This window comes from Dermacentor andersoni, chromosome 6 (assembly GCF_023375885.2).
Source record: "Dermacentor andersoni chromosome 6, qqDerAnde1_hic_scaffold, whole genome shotgun sequence".
NCBI classification, from domain to species: Eukaryota; Metazoa; Arthropoda; class Arachnida; order Ixodida; family Ixodidae; genus Dermacentor; species Dermacentor andersoni.
The window spans coordinates 104,904,696-104,931,950 of record NC_092819.1 but is presented as its reverse complement, the minus strand read 5'-3'; the positions used below and the strand labels follow the sequence as shown (position 1 = coordinate 104,931,950).

The 27,255-nt window shown below is 46.3% G+C and overlaps 1 protein-coding gene across 1 annotated transcript in view; it reads left to right on the top strand.

Moving 5' to 3' along the window:
• LOC129382409 (membrane metallo-endopeptidase-like 1) overlaps positions 1–7,404 on the top strand; it is a 75,399-nt gene extending 67,995 nt beyond the window's left edge. Inside the window, exons 6-7 of the mRNA XM_055066290.1 lie at positions 1,173–1,355; positions 7,078–7,404. Coding sequence (XP_054922265.1) covers positions 1,173–1,355; positions 7,078–7,266 — 372 coding nt within the window. The 3' untranslated portion in view covers positions 7,267–7,404. The remainder of the gene's footprint in view (positions 1–1,172; positions 1,356–7,077) is intronic.
• Positions 7,405–27,255: the final 19,851 nt, after the last annotated feature.

The following is a 27,255-nucleotide window of genomic DNA, read 5'->3' as shown; positions in this document are numbered from 1 at the left end:
GAGATGGGATACATTTACCTTTTCCGTAACCATAGTGACTGGGACGATAGTTTACCATGCATAACCTTTGTATACAATTCGTCCCGTCGCGAGAACGCTGGTATTTTGCAGCGAAGCTGTTAAGGGCTAGTTACTGCAGGATCGTGTCCGTTTCTAGACACAAAACGTACGTTGGCCAATGCCGAAGATAGTGCAATGCCGGGCCGACCCGCTGCGGAGGTGTAGCAGGCGTGAAGCACTCCCCATACGTGGGGCGATCCAGAAGGCAGTGCAATGCCGGGACGACCTGCGGCGGAGGTTCACTTCTACATTAAAGAGCCCACATACACAGCTTCGCTGGTCATCCTTCTTCACAGAGTGGAAGGGCACTGAGTTTTTTCATTTCATTTCTTGGCGACTCAACGTTTCCCTTCGACACACTCCTTGCACTCACGACCAACATTCCAAATAAGCATGCCCGTCACACCATCGATCGGGCACACAATTTACCCAGATTGCCCGCTCACGGCTGACTGCCTCCCAGGTTGCACAGAAGACGAGGTACGACAGCCGTCAACGGGAGGTTCATCTTTCCCCTGTGTGTCCAGTTCTTACGGGGACACAATGCCGCCACATCGGCCTGTCCGAAAGACACAAGGAGTGACAAGATTCTTCGCCAGCTTGGCAATGCAAACTAAGAAGTATCCCCGCTGAACTATAGTTCATCGTCGGCCCCTGTGCTTACTAATGTCCACGTGTCTAGGCTGAAACCTTAGTTCACCACGATTTCGCTCCTATAAACCGTAGTGCAGAGACGGTGGCTTTCTGACCGGGACGTGATGTTACGGAACAGTGGGGCACGGTGTGACTATGCACAAAGAAGACAATTTTGGCGAGCAGACCATGCGGCTGGTTCGGGTAGGCATACTGTGCATGCAGCGTTGCTGCAGCTTGTGAAGATCTTGCGTCTACACCTAAGCTTCAATAATCCTTCCCGTGTCTATATATTAGGTATATTGTGCATATTTTTTTAATGTTTGTTCTTGTAATATCTGCTTGCCTTTCTATTCATTTCGATGATTCTGTGTTCTGCCCATTCTTCCTACATCTAAAGCCTTCATTACACTGTGTGAATAAATAAATGAGAACGCGCGACGAATCGTCCTCATCGTCTGTCTGTGCCGACCGCGCAGGTAGATGATCAGGGCCGCATTGTTTCGTCTTGGCTGAGCGAGCAATCACAGCAGGAGTTCGATCGACGAGTCCATGACTGCCTTGAGAAAAATACAACTGTGTTCCCCGAGGTGCCGGCAATGGAGGTGGCACACGCAGCCTTCTTGCGAGACTCCCGAAGCAGGCCCACTCGGCTCTCGCCGGTAAGATTGTGTCCGGTTTCGCTAATAACCGGCAGACTCTTCTAGAGCGAAGCGTGCTTGCTGAACCCTCCCTCACTTTGCGGACGTGGCCGCCCCAATCTTGACGAATATCCCACGTGTTTTTTTTTTTTCATCAGGCGTTAGCTATGCACACTTTTAGAGCTAAACAATTAGTATTGCAGGTAAAAGAACAAACTCCCGCTGTGCTTCAGCTCTTGCATCTCTTCGAACGATTTTGATTCCTTCAGTCCATTCGGATACATTTCCTTGGGAACATTGTATACGCACCAATGGACATATGGATTGGAAAAAGTACTGTAACAGGGCGTACATCAATATCACTGTGGTGGACAGCAATTTATTATCAATGTATACTGTGCAGGCCTAGCACAATAACGAGATCTAAAGATACCTCCTCCTCATTTTCAACTGGGATCCATGTAATGTCATGAGCGTCCGAAGGCTATATTCATCTTTCAAGGCTCATTGAAAGCATCCGAAGAAAATACCCTTCTCAACAATAAACAAAAACATATTCAATAGTCTCCGGTTCCTATAAAGAAACTCTTGTTCTCTTCGGCAGTGTGCCAGTCTGCATTTAAAAGAAAAGGGCTTTACACCTGGTGCAACTTGCATTCTTTTCGCGCGACTTAAAACGTGTTCTAGACCCTGCAAAATTCATTGATAAAGAGAGCCTTTCCACCATCTACATGGCTCACTATAAACTTATAGTGTTTGTGATTCGCTTGGCGATTTGTTGCCTGATGACTCGCTGCGCCACTGTGTCGTTAAATTACCGGTCGCTGCGTCCGTGTTCCGATAGTGGTGGAATCCCAAGAGTCTGCTGTTTTAAGATTGAGCTTCACGTAAAAATTCACCAGATAGCTGTCGAAATATATGCGGAGCTTGAGAAATGTCGCGTCCCTTATAACCCACTCTGGTGTTTTAGCATGATAGACTCATTAGAAATCATACTAAGTCTGCCGTACACGTGCAGTCGTGAGTAAAAAAAATATGGGGTTTTCCGTGCCAAAACTACTTCCTGGTTATGAGGCACGCCGTAGTGGAGGACTCCGGAAATTTGACCACCTGGGGTTCTTTAACGTGCACCTAAATCTAAGTACATGGGTGCTTACGCATTTCGCCTCCATCTAAATGCGGCCGTCGTGGCCGGGATTCAATCCCGCGACCTCGTGCTCAGCAGCCTAACACCATAGCCACTAAGCAACCACGGCGGGCCGTCGCGAGTAAAGCTGCTTCCTAGTATAAGTGGACTGACAAGTAGGATGTCCTCCCAAGGATCCAATCCTCCCAAAAAGCTAAACGTTGATCGGCTTGCAGTATTTTGTGTTCACAATGAAGAAACATCGAAAAAGTCTAACTCTGGTAACGGCGTTCTCTTAACACTGGCTTAATGCAGCTACGGTCATTACAGGTTTTCCTCATGCTTGTTTCTTGGCTTCGCAACCCTTGCATAAAGGGTCCAACCGTTATCTATCTCAACCGCGATGTAGATATAGCGTAGCAATTTTTGTTCGTAGCATAGCGTAGCAGTTTTTGGTTCAAGGGCAAAGTTCCAGTAAATATCTGGTGGCAAGATAGCATCGCAAATTTCGTCGACACTCGCTCGCGTTTGTAAATGTTATTTCTCTTGTGTCCGCTAACATCTAGTCCCCTTCGTTGAAACTCGCGTTCAAAAGTGCACTCACGTGTGAGATATTAGTGCACTCATTAGACCTATGATTGGTTTACGTGTGTACGTCAGAATGTCCGAAGGTCAGCATTTTGTCACGAGCCACAACTTAAACGTGTGACGAGCGTGGCATTGCTAGACTGATGTCAGCCACTGCAGACCTTCAAACCACGGATGGTAAAGACTAAGAGCGCGATATACACAAATTTAGCGCAATGGCCAAATTCACGACTGACTACGCAGAAAGTATATAATGTGAGAATAAAGGGAAAAATCAGACATCCACCTGTTCGTAGCGATTGCTACAACCTATATACCGTGAGGACATCGCATGAAAAAAATTTACAGAAAACTATGCCAACCTGTGGCTTCCAAGCCTTCGTAATAAACAAGAACCATTAAGAAAGTGAAAGTTATTCTGATTTATTAGAGCAGCTGAAGATACCTTCCTCGTCTTTGAAAACAACTCATAACCCAACAATTGAGGATGCGCGCCGTGCGACAATGCTCGTGCCATTTAGGCATGAAGTAATACGCTCTGACGGATCAGCATGCGGTCTTTAAATGTCTTCCGAAGCTTTGGAGAAAGTTTCGAACGAACCGTTGAAGCAGTGACGGTCGGCGATAGACCGCAGAACAGCGGCTTTTATTTGGGCCACGCATCCATTTTGCACTGCCTTTGCAAACGGGGGTCACGCAGGCCGGCTTAGGCACGCTGTAGACGCGTCGCCACGTGATCAAATTTAGCGGCGCCCAAGAGAGCGCGGTGAAAGCATATGTGGAGAAGTGCAGTAAGAATCATATCAATTGGATCGTTCCAGAACAGCTTACGCGACACAGAATTGAGGTACTCGAAAGAGAAACATGCTTTAAGAAATACAAGAAATAATTAATGCTTTGAGGTAGCCGCCGATACTTGCTCTCGTGCAAATAGAGGCCACAACAAATCTTGGCAGTGCAGTTCCAAACATAATCTACGTAACAGTCCGTATAAAAAGTGTTCGAGTGTCCCGCAAGAGCATAAATTAGTTAAGTGCTATAACCTTTTACTGTCCGAAAAGACAACAACACAGTGGGAACACGATGCACGCAAGAGCTTTTGTGTGCTGCCTGTGTTTTCCGCTGCTAAGAAGAGTGCCTAGTAGATCGCAACAATTGCGCCAGCAACATGTCCTTTTTAACTAGCTAGCGCACATACAGGTGACAAAAACGAAACCCTTCACAGCGAACACGCCTGCATAGGTTGATTCTACTTGTGCGCCTCCAAAAAGAACATCACAAAAAACATCAAATACTTGCTGGCGCTTTAGTACTACTAAGTGAACAATGTTGCATGTTCAGCACACACCAAAGCTTACTGGCGAAGGTCACGGGACAAAATTTGCATTTTGCAAACACTGAAGGGTGGGTGGTAAACCATTGGATTGTCGAGCGTTTTTGTCGCAATTTAACCGCTTGCCGGTGCCAGTCAAGTTCAATGTTACGATAATATTCGCATGGCACACTCATTACACTGGAGCGGTGGGCCTTATAACATTGACCAAATAGCTCACTCTAAGAAGCACATTACTTTTTCAATTGGTTTTTATATAACTTCATCAGTACTGTCCCTGCAATAGTGCCTGTTGTAGGCTTTGTTTCCTATGGAATTACCCAATCAACGAGCGAATGCTGTGTAAATATTCTCCCTGAAGATACCAACGCCTTCAAGCTTGTACATGAAGCTAGGCATTCCATGTGTTCTTTCCATGGGTTTGGCACGTTTGATTGGTCGGCGTATTGCCGAGTTCTATGGACCGATCAGCGAGAAAGTCCAACAGCAATTCACGTGATCGAGGTTGCGCCATTCTGGTAGACAGCTGCAGGAGCAGCCGTTGCGCGAATCACGTGGTTTGCGCAATTGATGTTTCTGCGTATCGCTGATTCGCAGGGCAAGCACGTAACCGCTAAATTGCGAAACAAGTTGCAGAGGAGGAACAGTTTAGCAGCAATTATTGATTAGCTTCACGAAAGCATAGCTTCACTTAACTTCCTACAGGTGTGCTAAATTTCCATGATTATTCTAGACTGGAAATAGTACTGAAATAAGCAGCCAGGAAACTTCATGACAAATTACTCCTTTTGTGACGCTTAATTTTATTGCCACTGTTTGGAGCTACTATTCTGCGCACAATATTTACATTAAATTAAAGTGCTGCTGGCAGTGAGCCCAAGACATAACATTTCCAGGTGTCGAGTCATTGGGCCGCCGTGGCATGACGCGAAAAAATGGAAGTTGCGCATGTACAAAAAAAGAGGCACTCATTACTTATGAGCGTACGCATGGCAGTTTGATGCATAACCTCAACATCTATAGAGTTTATGCAGCTGGTGAAATGAGACCTAGTATTGGAATGATGCGCTCGACGGGAAATATTTCTTGCGAGAGGAGTATTTAGGTATTGTTTCTGCTTTGCTGCGTAGCTTTGTAGCGCACATATCTGGTCACTGGCCCATCTGTTAGGTTAGCACATATGGATCTATGTCGTTATATTTGTAGGGACTGTTCTGTGCTGAGCGGTTTGGGCTGGTGATGCAGTTTCTTCGAAACTAATGTCTGCAGCAGACTTGAATAAAAACTGCTTATGCGGTAATAAGATAGAATTGGATACCTCTCATCGTTGCTTACATAGACGGCCTTTGTGAAGTACTGCATAAGGAATCCTAACGGAAAAAAAAAAGGCTGCTTCCGGCCGAATTGGAAACGATCTGTCCAGAGCGACGGTGGTGGAATGCGAAAGCGCAGCGTGAGCATGGAGCATCGCAGTCCGTGGAACTGTGTAACGTTGTCCTAAACAAGGAGGCTCCGGCTGAAAATTCGTAGTGTGCAACCTTAAATATCTCCACGGACAACCGCATTCAGCGTTCTCCTATCCCATAACCGGATTCACCGATTTCGCTATACAGTCGCAGTGCTCGTTCTCCTCATGCAATGACATGTTGCGCTGTGTTTACGTGCAAACCAATATTTCGTGCTTCTGGCTTGCGCCAATGTGTTTAGTTCACGGTTAAGGCACGAAGATTCCCGTATTTTATTTTGTTTTCTGCAGCACGATGCCTTCTATTCAAAAAGTGCTAAGTATGTTTCCGCGATCGTATATCCGTACATCGCACTACTGTACTTGCAGTTTTCTATAAGAAAATATTATCTGTCACTTTCCGAAAAGCAAGCTGCCGCATACGACGACAAGCCATCACTGTAGAGAAGTAAGCGCAATCTCTACTGAGGTGAACATTAAAAGCTTTCAGTCCTCAAAGGAAGCAAAACTGTCCTGGGATACGCCCAGTTAAATCAACATACATTAGGGGCTCTACTATTCTTCCACAAATATAACTTTATTCCGAGTCACTACTTTCTAGGGGCTCCTGCAACCAGAATCAATGAATGCTTAGTTAGCTTTGAACATAATGATAGATAATTATGGCAATTCAGCTGCTTTTTCTGTTGTGCCGTCTTCTCGACTTCTTTAAGCGATTAAAGGAAAGCTTGATACACTCCTCTACACATTGCTCCTAGTTTTACTTTATACTCCCATTTCATTCATAATAATAAAAATTATGAAAAGTCTCACGAAGCGAGTCACAGGCCAACTGCCATTATATCGAGGTATGGGGAGGACACTTGCCTGCTGCTTTTCTATGGAGGGACAAGCTCTATGCTCCCGCAGATTAAAGGCTTCACATTTGCCCGAAGGTGGTATATAAAAATTTTTGTGTCTAAAACTGCGTTACAATATTTTTCATCGGCTACAGACATCTGATTTAAAGATGTAAGGATAAAGTACTTTTACGGGCCCTAATGATGGCGGTAAAGTGGCACGTCATTTAAGCCTGAGCTACCTCAGATACATCTACGCAAAAAGCACGCTGTTACAGGCCTAGGTAGCCAAACACCTGACAATGCAGAATGGTTTGGTTAACATGGTTCACCCAGAACCCAGTCATCGAAGTTACGAAGCACTCATGAATTTGGTTCATGTTTCTTTACAGAATCTTACCGAACATCAGGTCTTCTTCGTCACTACCTGTGCTGCTTCGTGCGCTGTATCAGCCAGCGACAACCTATATGGTGGAGATTGCAACAAGGCGGTCATGAATTTTGCGCCGTTTGCCGAAGCCTTCAATTGTCCAGTGGGCTCCAAAATGAATCCCGTCAGCAAATGCACGTTCTTCGACTGATCGGAGTCCAGTCGCCACGTCTTCTTTCTTTATTTCATCTGCCGTCAATGTAGATATTCGGGAACAACGGCCTCAATCGCCGTGTCACGACACTTTCTGTGTATTTTGGCATGCAGTGAACTCTTTTCGTACGTTCTAGACTTCGTGGTTCTATGCAAATTGTGACGCACATGGAGGAAAATACCCCGTCTCCACGGTGGCACCCAGTTACGTTTCCAGATTTCACTGATAATAGAATAGCAGTGGTCACCACCACTGCCTCAGTACAATGTGATCCGCATTACTATGCATTGCATTGTTTAGTTCCGAACATCTTACACGCCTGCTTCTATCGGGCCAAGGCGGCCTGGCTCTTTCAGAGAAATGTGGCACGAGAGAGAGCATGTGCACACGTGCCAGTTTGAATTCGGTCACAGACTCGGGGATGAAACGTACGAGTCGTAGTCATAGTCATTGTATTTCGTGTCTGTGACGCGATGACGCGACATGTTGACAGGTAGCTGGTAAAAGCGGTTCGGTGTTAGATTGACCCACTCTTCTCTAGTTGCTGTTGGCGTTTTCAGACGCTGTGTTAGATTCCCACCTGTCCTGCCGGGCCAGGACAGGTGGGAAACGGCGGGCGCGAGTCGAGCGAATACGCGATCGATTGTTTGTTTGTTTGTTTCTGTTGTGCCCGAATTGTAGTTAGCCATAAGTAATACTTGGACTTGTCTCACTGTTCTCGGTGTAAAGTGTTAGTAGGTTATCAAGGTTCGTTAAGAAATTGGTTTCGTCTGTAACTGTCCAAAAACGTTCACAGTCACGTTAGCGTACGCTGCAGAGGATGAAGACGAAAGCCTGCGCGCTCACGAGACATTCATCAAATGACTGTCATTCCCATGCTTATGCGTCGTTGCTTCCTATTACTTCTTTTCTCTTTACTTGTTTTCCTCTTGTTCTCTTTTTCGATCACCTAGACTGGTTCTGCGTGGTTAATGACACGTTTGAACGGCCTTCGCAAGTCTATGAGAACCTTTAAGACATATGCGCAGGTTCACTGAATGAATTTTATTTCTTTTAACAATTGAATCGACGAGGGTAGCTACATAGGTTTATTAATAGCTTTATTATGTATATGCTACCTTCGACTTTCTTGTAGCGCAGTAAGAGAGGGACTCGGAAAGGCAAATGAGACAAAGAAACTGCGCTAACTTTCAGCAACACATCTATTTCCAGTACTCGCAGGCGTACTTATACTCCTCTGAACGTCATAACACACATGTACACTGCTCGGCAAGCATGAACAAAATCGGGAAATCCATCCATAAGCAACGATTTTTGTCGCCACACTGATTATTCAGAACCCTGTCCGTTCAACGAGAACAGAGATAATCGATCTCTTTTGTCCATAACAATATTGATTGCTTACTGGTGCAGGCACTCGAATTTTGGTGCCATAACGCCGGACGGCCGTCATTTTTTCGACGGATGAGCCACTAAGGCTTTCTTCCGAATATTTTTACTCAGTCTTAAGAGGAAGCTTTAGCTCGGGTGCTCCTATCTAAATACATGCAAAAGGTGAATTCGTTTTTCACAGAAACCACTACACCAAATTTGACGAGGTTTGTTGCATTTAAAAGAAAATTATAAAATCTAGTGACTGTTTCGAATTTTTGTGTTAGGTGAAGAATTTACTATTAAAAATTGGCAAGAATTGAAAATTTTCAAAAAACAAAACTATCAACTTTACAACTCTGTAATTCAACAACAAAAAATTATAATACAATTCTGCGTATTGCATCTAATAGCACATCTAAAGCGGACAAAATTGATATGTCACACATGAATATACAAAAATTTAGTAATATGGAAATACAGCTTTTGCAGAAACCTTGTAACCAGCGTAAAATATTCACGTGATATAGAGAATTTGTCCGGTTTGAAAGATCTAATGGATGCCGTTTACAGAATCGCGATATCTGTTCTTGATGCAGAGCTATGAATTTGTAAACTTCGCGCTTCTATTTTTTTTAAACGGTCGTATATTTGAAAATCTTTTTAACAAGAGTCAAGCAGTAAATAAAAATTGCGCTTCCAATTATCACTAGAATTTAACTTTATCTCTGAATGCAACAAATTTCGTTAACGTCGGTCCAGGGGTTAGCTCAGAAAAACATTTTTGTGTTTTACATGTATTTGAATAGGCCGCGTGGGAGTTGGGTCCGAGCTAAAGCATCCTCTTAACAGTGTCACATTCTTCCTTGTGACTGGAAAGTGGGTAAGGTGGTTCCAGCTGACCAATTAGGTAGCACGCAATCTCCCTATAACAACTGGCCCATCTCAATAAGGAGCATTCCTCGCAATATTTTGGAGGGTGTAAATATTCACCCTTGGCAGAATTTTTCGAAAGTAACTCGATTTTTGAGCTCTTTCATCATGGCTTTAGGAAGTACTTCTCTTGAACACAGCTGCGAACTTTCACTAAAGACATTTTCGTTTGTGCTGATAATGGATGCGATACCGATTTTGCATTTACAGAGCTTGAGAAAGCGTTCGACACGGTTACTCTTGATTTACTCATTTAGAAATCAGGAGAACAAAATATCGCCTCGAGTCTATTTTGTCGGATTAAGAGCTTTGCTTCCGACGGTACCCCCTACGTAACGGCTAATAACTTTTTTTCAGAATCTTCCCCAGCGATGTATGATGTGCGACAAGGTGAGGTCTTAGGTGCAGTTCTCTTTGTAATATACATATAACGATCTTTTCAACTGCATCCCTCCATCTTCGATTAAGCCAGACTTGTACACGTTAAAGAGAAACGTAACAAAGTAAAATTATAATTACTTCTTCGTAAAAATTTATGATTACAGTTAGCAATCCGTACGAATATAACTGAGCAATTACTAAAAAGTAATCGATTATTTGAACGTCACTTTCCTTCCTACTTTAAGTAGCATTGCAAGAAATTCAGTAAATGGAACAAGCTGGATTGGCTATTTCAAGCCGACCTGCGAAGCCCTTTACACGTTGTCATCTGCACTAAGAATTGCTTTTCACAATTTTCTTCCGTAAAAGTGCCTCGTTTTCTCATGAAGACGTTTGCAGGGATGCGGTATAGTCACTCGATCTGCGCGTTGCAGAGAAGGGCTGTGTTGTAACGCATGAACACGTTGCTCAAAATTGTCCATGGTTACTCACTGCAGCGCTACTCAGTTCTTGGCTATCTATGAGCGCGGCTCTTCATTTTTCCAGGGGTTAGAGGCAGGCGCTCCCGGAAAGGTCCGTGAAAAACTGAAAAATTGCCCATAAGTGATTTCCGGGCATCGACACCCGAAGTGACCACGGCTATCGAGCCATAGAAGCGTCGTTTCAAGCTGTCGACCGATAGCTGGTGGACGTCCAGCTGGAGCCCTTCACGCGCTAGCCATTCAAACTTAGACGAACTGTAAGCAATATCAGCAAACATTCACGTTTCTTCAAAAACTGTAGGCGAATGTCTAATGTAATTCACTATAAAGGTGCCCACTATTCCGACCTAACAATGCTGTTCGTGTATTACAATCGCCAAAATAGGTGTGCACGAATCACGTTATATATCACAGAAATAAACATATGCGCCTAATGGCTAAAAAACGTATATATATATATATATATATATATATATATATATATATATATATATATATATATATATATATATATATATAAATATATATATATAGGAGAAAATACAACCTACACTAAGGAAAGAAGAATTAATCAGCCACCCTTACCTCCAGAGGGCCACCTAATGATGCTTCCAGGGGAGAGAGAGAAAGAGATAGACAATTTTATTAAGAAAAGAAAAGCTGAGAAGCGGGACTTCCAAGATAGGAGTGCTAATCTTCAAGCCTGCCGTCTTCGGCGGACGGAGGCGCAGCGGCAGGATGCCGATCGTGAGAAGGAGGTAACCCGTGTTGGCATGTACAGGTGTGGCCACTGCTAGCGCTAACGCGGGCGCCCGTGACAGCACACTGCGGTGCACTGCTACCGACACCTCGTGATATGTCCCCGCGCAGGCGCAGTGAAAGCGATAGGCGGAGTCTCCGGCGCGTCGTCTGCTACATTTGCTTCTTCCGGCGCTCCCACTTGCACTGCTTCGATGTTCGCATTACCATGTTCTGAACAGTCATGAAATTTTGTGATTAAAGTGGGATTCATATGACCGGATGGATTGCTCATCCAGCCAACGGATGAGCGTGACGTAACTCAGTGCCGTCGAATCCGGCCGCATTCAATATACTGGAGACGAGGTACTACTGGCGTCATTTGTTGCAACTCGAGATGTTGCAACTCAAGACAGGACGGATCGCCGCAAAATCGGCGATCCGTCCTGTCTTGAGTAGCAAATGAAGCCTAAAAGCCACGTCGCGAACGTGGCTGCATTCGTCTTGATGCAAAGGCGATAGAAACGGCCAGCTACATCTGCATTGCCGAGAATAAATAAGAGCTAGACGTCTCCACCAATCCTTGGCAACCTCAGTGGGTTTATGGGAAGTACTGAAACACACGCTGGCATTATTAGAATGATGTCAACTTTTGATATGGTCCTGTTCTCTGTGAGGATAAATAACAAACTGCCGCGTTTTTTGTGTTACTTCGTTTCTGTGTAGCAAGTCCCTGGACACTGACTAGATCGCCAGAGGACAATGCTGCACGACAATTGCCTTGGGGGATGGGACCAAGCATTATACACTAGTTGCTGTCATTCGCCTGGAACACAAGCTGCGTGCGTAGCTTCTGGAATACCTCACTATTTCCGGTCACGCTGGATTATGGCACAATTGTCGTTGAGAGCAGGGCAACCCAGCGCTAATCGAATCATGGGCTCAAACAACACAAACAGTTATGCATCGTCCTACAGGGGCGGTATTTTCGGGCGATCCCTATCACGGACTTCGCGAGGCTCGGCACTTTATACGCGTCGAAGTATTCGGTCGATGGTGCGCTTGGTAGTGCATGAAGACAGCGAACTTGGCAGAGTGCATAAAGCGGCGTCGACAAAACGCCGACGTGTCTTTTGCTGAGTCACGCAAAATCCACTAAAATAAACGTGTTTACGAAAGCGATCTTCCCAGAATATCGCCCCAGCTGGTTGCCTCACAGCTGTTCGCATAGCCGGACGGCTGATCCCATTGTCGCCCAAGCGGATTTGTCACGGTACGTGGCATAGTACACGGAAAGCGAGAATTTACGTTTATTTTCGAATAAATTCAAAGCGCGCAGTTTCGACAACGGCATTCCTTTCTTTTTTTTACAAAGAAATCGAAAATGTAAAATGATGCTTAGCGAATGAAAACTTCTGCGGAAGTGTTATTCACATTCCAAATTCTGCGTGTCTGCAAGCAGCAAGATTAATCAGCCTTTATACATTTGGCTTTCGCAGCACTTTCATGAATACTAAGAGCAGTTAGTGCGCGCGATCCGTGTAGGTACCAACGAACGCGCGCCGGAGGTAGCGAAGGGTAGGAAGCGTTGCAGACAACGAACCGGGCGCTTCGCATAATTGTTTTGACTGCGCCTGCCATTCCGCTCTGCTGAGTACTACAGCGGGGGTTCCTGTGTTCCAGCTAGCAGTGGCCGCGCCCGCGCCCGCCTGCAACCCTTTGGACACAGTAGATTCGCGCAAACTACTTACATGTAACTGGTTGTGGAAGATTGGTGGTAATGTATTCACACTCTCTGAACCGGAAGGAATGGGGCGACAACAAACCCACCCGGCTTGCATTATGGACGGTTCGACTGCTGACTGGCAATAACGACCGTAGACCAGAGGCATGAGACGGGAGGTGACGTAAAAACACACGCTCAATTTATTAACATAAAATCATGCCAATGACATAATAAAGAAAGAATAAGTAAATACAAGGAGAGGGTGCAAATCTTCTCGTAAGGCGTGCGAGTCACACACAACACACTCTGAGGCGACGCACGACAAAAAGCCCACCACATGGAAATTTCTAACACTCGCGAAATAAATAAAAAATAATACGCGGTCATATCTTGAGATTTGACCGCGTAACCGTTCTTGAGATACCCCAGAAACATCAATACGAGAAGCTAGGCAGTCTTGTGACATTTAGTAATATACCAGCTTCTCTATACCAGCTCACGCGGAGTCGTGTCAGAGGCAGATCTCCAAGATTTGACAGAAGTTGAACTCCTGGAAGGGTGAAAAGATCAAAATGTCACCAATGTAAAACGTATTATCTTTAGACGGGACAACAAAGAAATCCCCAGAATACATCTTGTCCTGACATTTGCGTCTAGCGGTCTGCCGGAAACCATTGAAACAGGATAGATTACGTTAACCGTGCGACCATATATCCCTAACCCTAGACGGTGTTTCCAATGCCAAAGGTTCGGCTATGGTTCGCAGAGCTGTCGTGGTAAAATAACTTGTGCAAAGTGTGGAGTCCAGGGCCACCCCTCCGGCAACTGTAGTGGCCCACCTCACTATGTAAACTGCAGTGGGGATCACGCAGCCTATTCACACTCCTGTCCGAATTGGAAGAAAGAAAAATACATAATCACCCTGAAAGTCAAAGAAAATATTTCGTTTAAGGAAGCCCGTAAGAGGTGCTCACCCTTCCACAGCACATATTATGCTGATGCGGCGCGTCGGGGGGCAGCCTCGCAGCGGCCAATGCCAAGTGCCCCGCCCGCGCGCAGCGAGCTGGTTCCTTTGGCTCCTGCCTCCAGGGTGGAAGCAGGTGAACCTACTCCACCCAACCAACAAACAGGCCAGGCTACCCTTGGGTTGCCGGCCCCACAAAAGTTATGTGCGGCCACTTGCGCTACACGCAGGGATCCCGCACGACCGATAGCGGCCCCGAAGGAAGGCGCAGCTAAGGCTGCCTCAGCCTCCCTGGCGCCTTCCAGCGCTGGCAACAGCCAGCGCAGCTCAGACCCAAAGGCAGCCCCATCGACCTCCGGGCTGGTGGGCTCCTCGCTCGGAAGAGCGCGTGTCCGGCGCCTAACAAGAGGCAATAGACACTACGCCTATCCTGATGGCGCACCAAGTGCCTAAGGAGCGGCGAGGCTCCCTCGAACGCTCCAGAGAGGACAAAACCCATGTTACAGGGCCTCCAAAGAGCTTTGTAATCTGAGGAACCACTTCTGTTGCTGTACAGACAGCACCAACTTACTTTCAATATGGATACACAAATTATTCAATGGAACGTCAAAGGTCTTCTTGGAAATCTTGATGATGTGCAAGAACTTATCCACGAACACAAGACAAAAGTGCTGTGTTTACAGGAAACACCCAAAATCGAAACACACAAACTTTCTCCGACAGTATGTTACGTTTCGCAAAGATCGTGATAATGCTGTCGCGTCATCGGGCGGTGTTGCCATTGTAATTCATAAAAACATAGCGTGTCAACGTTTACAGCTACAAACGCCCCTTGCAGCAGTGGCGGTTCGAGTTGTTATAAGCAAACTCATCACCATTGGCTCGCTTTACAACCCCCCATTACCAATTAAACAAACATGAATTTCACTTTTGTATAGATGAATTGCCAGAACCTTGTTATTCTTGGCGATTTCAATGCGCACAGGTGCCTGTGGGGTGACTCTTGTATAGATACGTGAGGTCGTCTTGCTGAACAGTTCCTTTTTTCTTCTGCTTCGTGTATGCTTTTAGGCGCTCTTTTTATGCGTTGAGCGTCGACATGCCTCGGCGTTCAATGTAACCGAGCTGACGAGCACAGCGACAAATGAAAGAGCGAACACGCAGCACAACGGGTGACCGGAGGCGGCTATAGTGAAGAAAGCGTGAGGAGGAAAGCAGAGGAGCTAAATATGGCAAATAGCTGAGAAGAAAAGCGTAGTGCCGCGCAAGACATGCTCTGCGGCGACGACCGCTACGAGATGTCGCCAGAGTAGCGCACCGTCGTCTGTTCACCGATGGCATCCGGCAAGCGCCGGATGCCACATATGAAAACAAAGAGCTGCATCAGCGGAGGGCTGTCTGCCGCGGCTGCTGTTAATCGCGCCCACGCGTTACCCACGCACTGCCTCACGTGACCTCCCAATTAGCGCGGCAGTCGCGCCATACTTCGCTCCGTTTGCAAAGTGCCGTTCGAGACAGATCGTCTGCGGCAGCAAATGTATCGCTAAATGAAAACACGTATGCAAGTGCGCTCAATCTGTTATTTGGGATTGTTGTAATCGTAGGTGAATGTTCTCTCTCTCTCTCTCTACTTTTCTGTCACTTTACCTCTCACTCCCAACTCTCCCCCGCGTTAGGTAGCAAACCAAATCTTCCCCTCTGCTTAAGCTTCCTGCCTTTCCCCTTTCTTCTGTCTCTGTCAAGAAACTGTACAAAAAAAAGAACTAACATCCACGAATTTATTCCTAAACTCTATAACATAACCCGAAGCAAAACTTGAAAACATTACTCGCAGCGCGAAACTCGAAGAAGCGCTCAGCAGCGCTCCACTGAACAATAATGCTTTCTCATTCGGAACGTGTAAGAAATGCCTATGTGCCCTCAGATATTTCGTCCCCTTTATGTGCATGCATTAAACCATACCTCTATGCAATCCATCCGGGCCCTTAAAAGTATTCATATAAATGAATGAATTGACCCTAGGCCGAAACTAAGGTGCAGCCACCGCGCAAGACTTCGGCCGAGCATGAATCTATGGGTAAATGCGACGGGAGTAACTAAAGTGGGTGACAATCTCGGAATTACAAGGTTATATCTACGCTGTAAAACTCGAGCACAATTTGCATTGATGCTCTAGCCAATTAGGTTGGCGTCTTTGGAGGACGTCAAGTGGCTTCACGTGTTTAAAACAGCTGTTTTCCCCGTGCAGATCAGTCTTAGTGCCTGTGGTTTCAGGAAGAAACCTGAACGCCAAGGGCAAAATTTGATGAGTACTCTTTATATCCATGTTCTGAAATTGCCAATGTTTTAGCTTGAAACAACTGCAATTTATTTTACAATTAGCCTAGCATTTACATTAGCAGAGCAAGGACAATAAATTAACTGTGGGCGCACAATAGTTCGCGGGGCTCTCTGTCATAGGGGAAGAGCCGGTGCCCTGCGTTTCTTTGGGACGAGATTATTTGTTATTCTTAGGTCGTCAGCTACAATAGTGCATTTGTTGACAGCGTGGCAGCTGTGAGACTATGGAGAATCAATATGGGTGATGTGTATAGGAGGCGCTAGAAGCCAACGAGTATAGCGGGAGTCTCACAGATTCATGAATAAAGGAGTAAATAGCATTATCTATCCTTAGACAGATAAACGAAACATAGAGAGAGGAGGCGGATGTAAAATAGGAGGCCACAGCCAAAGCAAGCATATCACAACATCAAGGTAGTAGCTCTTGCATAACGCTAAAATTGTTCTGTCACGTAACAACTGCCTAAAAACATTAGAAGAGCGTCGCACACTTTTAAACGCAATTGTATTGCTCTACGAAGCCACAATAATACATCTAATTCAAAGAGGTTGAAGCTTTTTTCACCTCTTCACGCTACTCTGGTTCGCGTTTGTACCATTTCTGCGAGCGTATTGCATTCGAACCGCACATCCAGCACCCTTTCTACGCATTCTAATATTTTTTGCGAGTTTTGCGCTGCAACCTCCTTGCTTCAATAAAGGCCCTGTCACACTACAGGTGAACATGGTGCTTAAATAAGCTTTCGAAGATGAAATGAACAATTGTCGGCTCTTTTTAGTCTTCCACATTTGCATCAGATGCGAAGAGGTGTTGATCGTGTTCTGTGGAGGCTAGGCCTAGCATAGCCGACAAGCTTTTTTTAAATGTATTTTATTTCGGACAACAATACATGGTGTCCGCGGGGAGAGGCTAAAGGAGACTAGGATGTCTCCTGACGAGGCCTAACACCTGCATTACACGTCGGTGCAGATGGTGTGGAGTAACATATCAGTGAGAATAGTGGTACATCAAACACAGCGAGAGAAGAATTCAACATAAGCAATTATACAAGCAATAGTCAGGCAGAAAATAATACTGAAGAAGTCCTCAACAATGAGCGCTAGTAAGTGGTGTGGAAAGGAAAAAAAAACACGTTCGCACAGAGCAGCATATAGGAAATGACCGGAATGCGCCAGCATGACAATACATACAGGTCAATTACTCTGCGCAGTTGCCTTTCATTTATGACGGAAGAACCGACGATAGCGACCGACCACCCTCAATCAAGAATGGTGATGAATATCGAACAGTGGTAAACTAGAATCTCGGCTATTCTAGTTTGCTCTCCGGTATACACCGTTCTTCCTGTCTTTTTATTTTACGCCTGCTAACATTTTTCATTCCATCGCTCTTTGCACAGGCCTTAACCTGAACTTCATTGTCAATCTCAACGCTCTTACCCAATATGTTTGCACCGGTAGAATGCAATGATTGTACACTTTCGAACAATCCCAGTCAGGATTTCATAATGCCTGTCGTATACATTCCAGCCCATGTTTACATGCTGTAATTTTGCTCCTCATAATCAGGGATATCCGTGAGTAATTGACCCACACTTACACTTGCTCTGTTTAAAGTACTAAGTCATTTGTTGCTATTTATCTCCAGTGTTGTTGAATAATGTCATCTACAAAGGAAAAATTGTTGATCCTCACCTCTAAGTCTTCCCAGTGTAATAGCTTCAATACTTACTCTAAGCATACAATGAATGACAGTGCATTGTGTCTCCTTGCCAGACCTTCTTGATTGCCAATTTCATACTGTTCTTGGGCAGGAACAAGGTAGCTGTGCAATATTTTTGAATATTTCCCAAGAATTTCATGTATGACTCCTATGCTCCTCGATTATGCAATACTTCCGTATAGGGCCTTGCATTGCCGTAAAAGGGCAGTTAAGATACCATCCCAACATCTTTATTTGTATTTTTGCATGTTCAGCTGAAATGGCAGGCATGAGTTAGGGAAACAAGTCAGCCAACATTTCGACACTTGGACTTGTCTTCAACATGACAACATATTCAGCTGTTGCCCAGGCGAAGACAAGTCCACATGTCGAAAAGGCATTATGTATCAAACAGTTGTTCACTAGACGCACAAAATTGCGAACCAACAAAGTGAAATTTAAAGTTTGTTCTTTTGCAGAAGGACAACCAACCTGGACTTCTTTGATGACGATTCTGCTCATGAGATCCTCAGTGAATATTCAGAGAACCCATCGGGCGTTCACCATCGTCACTGTCGGTGATCGGCAAGGAATCACCAATGCTGCCTGGGTTCGGACGAGGGACTCCGAAATTGCTGAACAAATGGCGATTGCACTAGCCCTACTGAATAGCTCACGGGATGTCATTTACAGTGATTCAAGGTCTGCAGTCAGAGCATTTGAAAAAGGCACCGTTTCCAAACAGGCCCTCAGACTTATTGGGGGCAAGGCAATCACGCACCACTTCATTTATTGGTTTCACGCACATGAATGTCGGATAAAGGGTGCTCCTCCCAACCTCATTTAGTCGGCTCACGGGGCTGCGCGTGAACTTGCCCATCGGGCTGCCCTCGACCAATCGGAAGCCGACTCCCCAGAGAACAGGGACACGCCCTCCCCCTACAACTAAACACTACTATCCCAGCCGTAGAACCTACTTTGTTCATCATCCGCTGCTCAATAGAGCTCAAGCATTGACGCTCGGTCTACTACAAACGAATATGTATCCCAATCCGTCGCCCTTATATTAAATCTGCCCGGATACTTACACCAATGCTACTTGCCTCGATTGTGGAGAAATAGCCACTTTAGAACACACGCACTGGCGGTGTGCCCGTCCACGCTCTATCATCGATAACAGCTCGGCCAGATGGGAGGCGGTTCTCCGCAGTCCTCTTCTGGCTCAACAACTCTGGGCTGTCCAGCAGGCCCACGATACGACCGAGAGGCTCGGCCTTCCAGTTCCCACGTGGGAGCGGCCATCTTCGTGAAGACTCACGATGTGCAGGACCTTAATAAATTTATACCATAGCATACCACACCATCGCAAACACTTCTGGCCATAGTACAAGGACATCCAACCTACACACACACCAGACAAAGAAACACTATTAATTATGATCCTTCTATCTCTACTTGTCGTCCAGGCTCCGCACCTCATTTGTCCTCGTTACAATCTTTTCTGTTTGCCTTCTCCACAGGATGTTTCTGCTGCCTTTTCGCACAACTCGTCAACCTCTGCCCTTGAAAAGACACCAAAGACTAAACGCAAGAAAGATGACATGGACAGACTTCTCGATGACAGTAGCAATGAACTACACGTAAGTATATCAAACTACGAACACTATTTATTCCCTCAGAACGGTCAGTTAAGCAAGGTACCTGAAAACTTTTGGGATTGTGCAAAAACCACATGCTGGACTATCTCAACCAGTATCAGGAAGAAATCCAGCCCACAAGCTTGGTGCCACACAAGCCATCTCAAGGAGAGGAGGCTGTGTATGCCGCTCACAGAACATGAAAGTGTTCCATTCGTGTATTTTTGTTGGTTAATGATACCTCTTTATTTGCTACGTGGTCTAAACAAAGACTGCCGGTATTGTGGAACAACCTTCATTTATATGTGAAATAAAGAAAAATTACGGTGAAATTCATCTTACGATGACTGTCAGTCATTTATGCAGCCACACAGCAGCGATGACAATTTACAACTTCCACAGATGGTTGCGGTGCTTTGTGATCAACGTAGTGATTGCGCTCTGTAGAATGGGCGACTTGCATTTCCACATAGAAAGCATGATCAACTTTCCTATCAATGCCTTTCCAAAGTAGAAGCGTAAGGTAGTTCAAGAAAAGAGCTTTGCGAACTAAATCGTGAGAAAAAGGGCTCTAAATAAATGGACTGCGACAGAAAGCCGCACATGGCTGGTATGCTCGCAAAGCCCGTTTTAGATATTCGAAATGGGGACATCATTCAGTTTGATGCGACTGGAAAGTGCCTTTCCTACAGTTGCAACCTTCAGACCCGCCTTACTTTTGTTTTTTTGCATTTCTCAATGGTGCAATAGAATTGACAAGAGAAGCAACGTTTGAAAACCTGTCATTGGTTTAGGTCGCTGCTGGCCAACATGTTGCGTGATCATTTGACTCTGTTACGTTTCGCCTACGACGCGCGGTATAGCCGGCGCGGATGCAACGGACGCCGGGGCTTCGTTCAAAGCGGCGGACATTTTGGCCCGTTCAGCGCCGCCGATACGCCTCCCCGCCACGCGCGTCCAGGCATGTTTCAGTGCCACGTGTCTTCAAGTGTGCGTGTGTGTGTGTGTGCATGGTGGTGCCCACGCTTGTGAAAGCGCGGCAGCCGGGGAGAGGAGCTCCCCAAGTGTGAAGCGAGGAGGTCTGACCGGCGCCGGCTCGGCGGATGCGTCACTACACTCGTCTCAACATGTCTCTCAGCCTGTCCGTGCCCCGCATCACGTGCGCCTCTGACGAGGCGTTCCTCCTTCCCCTCAACTGCGAGAGTATAAAAGCAGCTGCCCCCGGACGCCAAGAGAGAGGCTCCGATTTCTTCCGTTGAGTTACGTGCTCTCCCGCCTCTCCACTTCGGTCGACCTGACCGCCCGCTCTTTTGCGATGCTAGAATAAACAAGTTGTTCTGTTACCAGTCGACTCATGCTTTGCCGGGACCTTCGGATGCTTCCAGTTGTGCCCCAGGCCGCCAGGCCAACGCTACCCTTGGGGCTTGCGACCCATTTGCAACAACGGGTGTCAGCGCTGAGATTCCAACAACTCTTTTTGTCCGATTCAATTGAATGCTTTCATTTGCTAGCGAAGCATAACAGGCTTCTGCGCTTGCAGCATTTACAATTTTTTGCATTTCAATATTTACAACCATAGTCCATTCCATTCATCAATCAATGCATTTATTTCAACTATTTGACAGACATAGGAGCAGCGAATAAAAGCTGCCATTTGGCAGCTTGAAAAGCCCGCTGCGTACGTTATAAGGGTTCACGACAACACAGATTTATTAGAAATTGCACCAAAATAAATACATCAGAGATCACATCCTTAAACAAGGTAGCAAATACAGTGACAAAGAGCCGACGGTATGCATAATATTAAATTATGCTCTCGCGTTAACATTTACGCGAAACTTGCTTAAAGCACAAAAAACAAACGGAACTTAAGTGAATCCATGATTTAGAAGACACGGCAAATATAGCGCTAATGTTGAATTCCTTAGTTGTAAACTTACAGTTGGTACCATCTGCATTTTGCCTCTCCATGTCTCGTGTAGCTGGTTTTTTTTTCTAAAGATAGCGCTGTCAAACTTAAGTCCCACACTTAATCTATAGTGTGTAGTGAAGAAAAAAGCTTTAGGGGGCCATCCTGTCCAGCACTTTCTAGTGAGTCAATTTCCAGCGCTGTGCTCGGGCAACACCACCGGTGCGGAGAGTCCGTGCCCTGTTATGACGGTCGGCCCAAACACTGGTGATAAGTACGTTTAAAAGTGATGGCGAGTGCTTTGGCTTACAACATCAATCCTGGATTCGATCTTGTACCCTACGCTCAACCATGCCTGAATACGCATCCCAGCAAGCGCTTCCTCACTCAAGTAATGGGATATGGTGTGACTCACCAGAGGGACCTTGCCATTTTCAGCGGCACGGAAGACACTGGTGTGGAGGAGTGGCTGACGTCATATTAGACGTAAGTGGCCACAACAAATGGGAGAATCCCGCCAAACTGTGCAATGTGTTCTTCTATCTCGTAGTTGTGGCCAGTCTTTGGTAGAATCATGAGACTCATCTTCTAATCTGGTCCACGTTGAATACCTCTGTAGTAGCTGTGTTTGGGTGCCCTACTGTGCGCAAGCTGCATGCAACATCGCAGCCGCGGGGTGAATCATTTATCAGCTACATTGCAGATGTCCTGGACTTGCGTAAGAAAGTCACTGCGCCAACGTTGGAGTCCGACAAAATCCGAAGTGTCATGAAAGAGATAGAGGACGATGCTGTCAATGTGCTGCTTGGAAAGAATCTTCAAACGGTGACTAACATCGTCACTCCATGCCAAAACATGGAGGAGCTGCGCAGGCAGCGCTCGTTTGCACGTTGCCCTTCATCGCGCAATGAACACATTGCTGGTTTGGCTACCATCTCCAACCAGTCAGCTCTGCTAGCAGAAATGAAAGCGTTCGTCAGGAAGTTGCATGCTAGCTATTCATGCCCTTCACTCAGCCGCTCCACATAAAACAACCCATCTCAAATCTTATGCCTCCACTCCGTCACGCAATCGAGCAAGAAATTACCGAGTTCTTTCCAGACCAACGCCAACATCTTCCTGTGGCTGCACCGCTAAGCTATGCTGAAGTTGTTCCGACGCCCCAACAGGCCCCGGTGAATGCACCACTAGGCTATGTTGAAGTCGTTGCGAGGACTTAGCCTCTTTGTCCAGGAATGACTCTTCATTAGGCCGACGCCGGGGCTAGGTCCCGACTGCAGCCCGCCATGCAGTCACATCAGCCGCTGCCTCGTACTATGCGTCCTCTGACATGGATGGGACCTACCCCAGCAAAGCGGTGGTGTGCTCCCGACAACTGAATAATATGCTTTGCGTGCGTCTACGCCAGTCATTTTGCACGCTTTTGTATTCGTGTGCAGCCACCTAGCGCCCCACTACGCGTTACAAACGAGCCAACAATCCATATTACGACTCCCCGTCGTCTATGTATCCGACACTGTGCCCGATGCCAACCACCCGCCATTCACTGTGTCCTCATTGTTGCTCACTGTCGCCGATGCGACATCACCCCCTAACTTGGGACGAGGAAAATAATTGTCGCAGTCCAAGAGGAAAGGGCTGGAACACCGTGGAAATGTGAAAGTCCTCAATGCAGTCCCTCGAACGTAGCCAAAGTGTTTGTTGACGGTGTTCGCACTCGCGCATCTGCATTTACCGAGACAGGAGCCGCCGTATGTGTTATGGACACTAAGCTTACTTCCGAAAGTCAAGACGTCCCTTTCTGGACTGTCCCTCTACAAAGCTAGTACTCAGTATATTTTTTTTTTCTCTGTACGTTGTGCTTGCGTCAACAGAACCGCTTTGTTTCACTTCGCACATGTACGGTTATGCTCTGCTTCTTTGTTTCTTCTTTTTGTTGTGACGGCGATTTGCCCTGATCTGTATCTTTCTTTTTCATGTATTCTATATTAACTGCTGTTTGTCAATGATATATGTACTTCTCCCCCCCCCCCACTGTAATGCCAAACTGGCGCTGTGGGTACTGTGATAAATAAATAAATAAATAAATATATTCACTCATTCACGGCTTGCACTTCTTGTGTTGTCATTGAGTACGTTTATGCCCCATCATCCTTTCCCTGTGCTGTCATGACGTTATCCGCGGCTGGGATTTGCTCTCACGCCACGATTCCGTTACCCAACGGCATTCTGCACAGGCCAAAATAGAACTCTCGCCACTGTAAGGTTTACCAATCACTGACAAATCTTCGCTTTCGAGGAAACTACTTGTCCAAGCCGACACCCACGTTTCCTCCGAATGCGTCAACAGTCGTGGCCACGTACTGCAGCGGAATCTCAGATGCTGTTCCACTACTGTCTCCACCTGACCACTAACGAACTCGGAACGGTCTGCTGCTACGTTTTGTGGCAGTGGCCATCACACAGAGCTACAGCACCATTTCATTTGCAACCCGTTCCCGTACCATGTGATGCGGCTCGGCAGGGAATGTCTTACCAATCGAGAAGTGCTCGATGACGTGCAAGTTATCGAGGACATGTCCGCTAACAATTACTGTGCTAGTTACACTACACTCAGTGCTGTTTCTATGTGTGACATATCGCCCAGTGGTGTGTTCTGTCCTTGTGTTGTCGATGGTCTTACACCGGTCCGGCAGTGGCAGCTTTTGTGCCTCTTGAAGAATTTCGTTCTTTTGATGCCGGGCAATCCTCCCCGAGCCGGACGTGAACAGTTAAGCATTGCATCGGCACTGGCTAAAAAAATATAATTGCCGCAACGTCTGTATCACGCATCTCCTGCAGAACGTCGTATAATCAATGAATTCAAGTCGATGACATGCTTCGCCGCGAGGTAATACGATCTAAGAGTCCATGGCGATCCTCCATCGTCCTTGTCACGAAGAAAGGTGATTCCGTGTGGTTCTGTGTAGACTACCAGCACCTCAAGAAGGCCACTTTTAAGGAAGCTCACTCTCTCCCGCCCATAGACGATGCGATTGACAGTCTACAATATGCAGAATTCTTTTCATCTCTCGATTTATGCACAAGGTATTGGCAAGTACCTATGGCAGGCGCTTATGGGCTGATAACAAATTTTGTCACACCCGATGGACAATGTAATGCGCCCACCACTTTTGAGTACACGATGGACAGTTATGCACAACTTGAAGTGGCACACGTGCTTTTACTATCTTGAAGAAAACATTGTTTTTACTCCGGACTTCACCATGCACCTTCAACGGCTATGATGTGTTTTGAGGATTTTAACAAAACACTGGCCAACAACTACACCTAAACAAGTGAAGATTTGCAGCTTGGCAGCTGACAATTTTAGGTTACATTATATCCAAGGGTGCAATTCTACCCCATCCAGCCAAACTTCCGGCCATCGCCGAATTCCGTAGGCCAACGTCAATGAAGGAATTGCGCAGTTTCATAGGTCTGTGCTCTTATTTCATATGCTTGATACACAATTTTGCCGCCATCACATAGCCCCTGACCATGGTGTACGAAGGTGACAGATCGGCTAAAAGGCGCAGCGCAGCAGCCACGAGGAAAAGTTGTTCAAGTTCGCCTTCTTCCTACCAGTGGGCGTAAAGCTGCTGGGTGCCACTTCAGTTTGCCCTACCAGGAGGCCATGTTTGACATCGGAATGTCTTTGTTGCTGTTTTGTGAAACTATTCACAATCTGTGACTATTTTCCTTGACCTTGTGGACTTTCATGAGGTGCGAGCAACCATAGAAGGGATGGGGAAAAGGTGTTTCGCCTCACGTCGCACGACAGGGTACAAGCTGTGTACCGAAAAAACTTTCGTTGTTCACTGCGCCGAAAAAATAGCGCCTTCGGGTGTGGAGGCGCTATACTGCGCAAGGGTCGCATACTACAATCCACCAACCATCTCTGCGGACGATACTTCGAGCCACATTTCGTAAGCAATATTTGGGAGGCTGTCTACAATGCTAATGTTTTGCTTCGCGCACCCCGGCAAACACCTCTCTCCAGCTATGCAGTGCCCGCTATATTTGCACACTGCCTACGCTATCTGACGAAAGAGAAAAAACAGCGAAGGAGGCCAGCTGAGAGGAATGACAACACCGCTCCTTTCAAGAAGCGCCGTAAGCAAAGCCAGGAACCCAGGGAATCGGTTTTGCAAAGTGATGTTGCGGATGAGATCGAGGGTGGTGCAAGTGCTTAGAACATGCTGTCGCATGATTCCACCTCAGTACCCTTGGCAGCAGTGTCAACATTTCATGAACTGTTTGAGAGCCCAGTCCATGTTGTGCTTCTGTCCACAACTTGGCGCTTTGACTAACTACACTTTGACGATCTTCGTAATGCTGTGTTCTCTGAATTGCGTCACCATCGAGAACCACAGTGCACCACTGACAGAAGCCTCATAGTGACATGAAAACTTGTTGTAATTGACCGACACGAAAGTGAATGTTGTCCTGATGGCAAAGCCAGCCTCCCTGGAAATGCTGGGAGTCAGCTGTGAGGTATCAACCACCGCAGATATCACAAGCCTACTTGGGAGCCTGGAGAGGCCCTACCTTTGCGGTGGTGAACCAACGATTTAGCACAAACGCGCCCGTCACTTCGTGGTTGTCCGAGTGAGACGAGGCCTTCACAAGGCTCCATCTTTTCCTAACGTCTCAACTAATTTTGCGCCCTCACGACCCGTCAGCCCCTTCAGAGGTCCAAATAGATGCCAGTGGCATTGACCTCGGCATTCTTCCCCAGCGCAAGCAGGAGTTTCCTGAATGTGTTGTGGCTACTGCAAGTCGTACGCTTACGAAAGCTGAGACAAATTACATTGTGACAGATAAAGGATGCCTGACCGTCATCTAGGCTCTAAGTACCGGTCCTACTTCTATGGCCGTACATTTGCTGTAGTCACAGACCACCATACACTGTGCTGGCCCTCTTCTTCGGAATACCTGTCAGGCCATTTTGCTCAATGGGCCCTTTGCCTACAGGACTAGATTATGTGCATGCTGTACCGTAGCAGACGCCCGTGTACAGTAAGAAAGAGCTGAGCACTACTGACCAGTCTAATTACCTGAGCACTACTGTGTGGAGCAGCTGCTTCGGCCATATCTGGACTCCAGGCAACTGAAGAGTGCTATCAGGAAGCCATGGATATTCTTATGAAACGTTTTGGAGATGAGAGTATAATGTTCAAGAGCACCTTTGAAGCCTTTTATATACGAAGCCAGTCTCGTCGTCTTTGAATATCAGGCAACTTACATACCTATATGACCAAGTAAAGGCGCATGTAAGGAGTCTCAAAGCTCTTGGCATAAGCCCACCCCTACTTATTGTTCCATGGTACGGGACTCTCTTGTGAGTCTTGCTGTCAGACTTGGTGCTTAAATTTCAGGAGCTTGGCAAGCCAACGACAGTGTCCTTAGTGGTATCAACGATTGAAGCTGCGACTGACTCAGTGCATCGGATGACGAAGGCAGAGAAAGAGTTACAAAGTCTTCTGAAGTACTTCGATCAACTTCAGTCCCAAAAAGCAATGCCAGCATATGCGCTTCCGAAAATGCCAGAAGGTGTCCAGAAAAATAGAATCGCGATCTGTGAAGCATCGCACAGCAGCAGCTCTACAAAGTTAGTTGGAGAAGCCTTACCTGTGCCTGTTTTGCAAATCACCTAAGCATAGTGCTGAAGTCTGCGACAACAAGGAAGTTAGTTTCACATACAGGAAACAGATTCGGACCAAGGCCGGGCAATGTTTTCGATGTCTGAAGCAAGGCCACA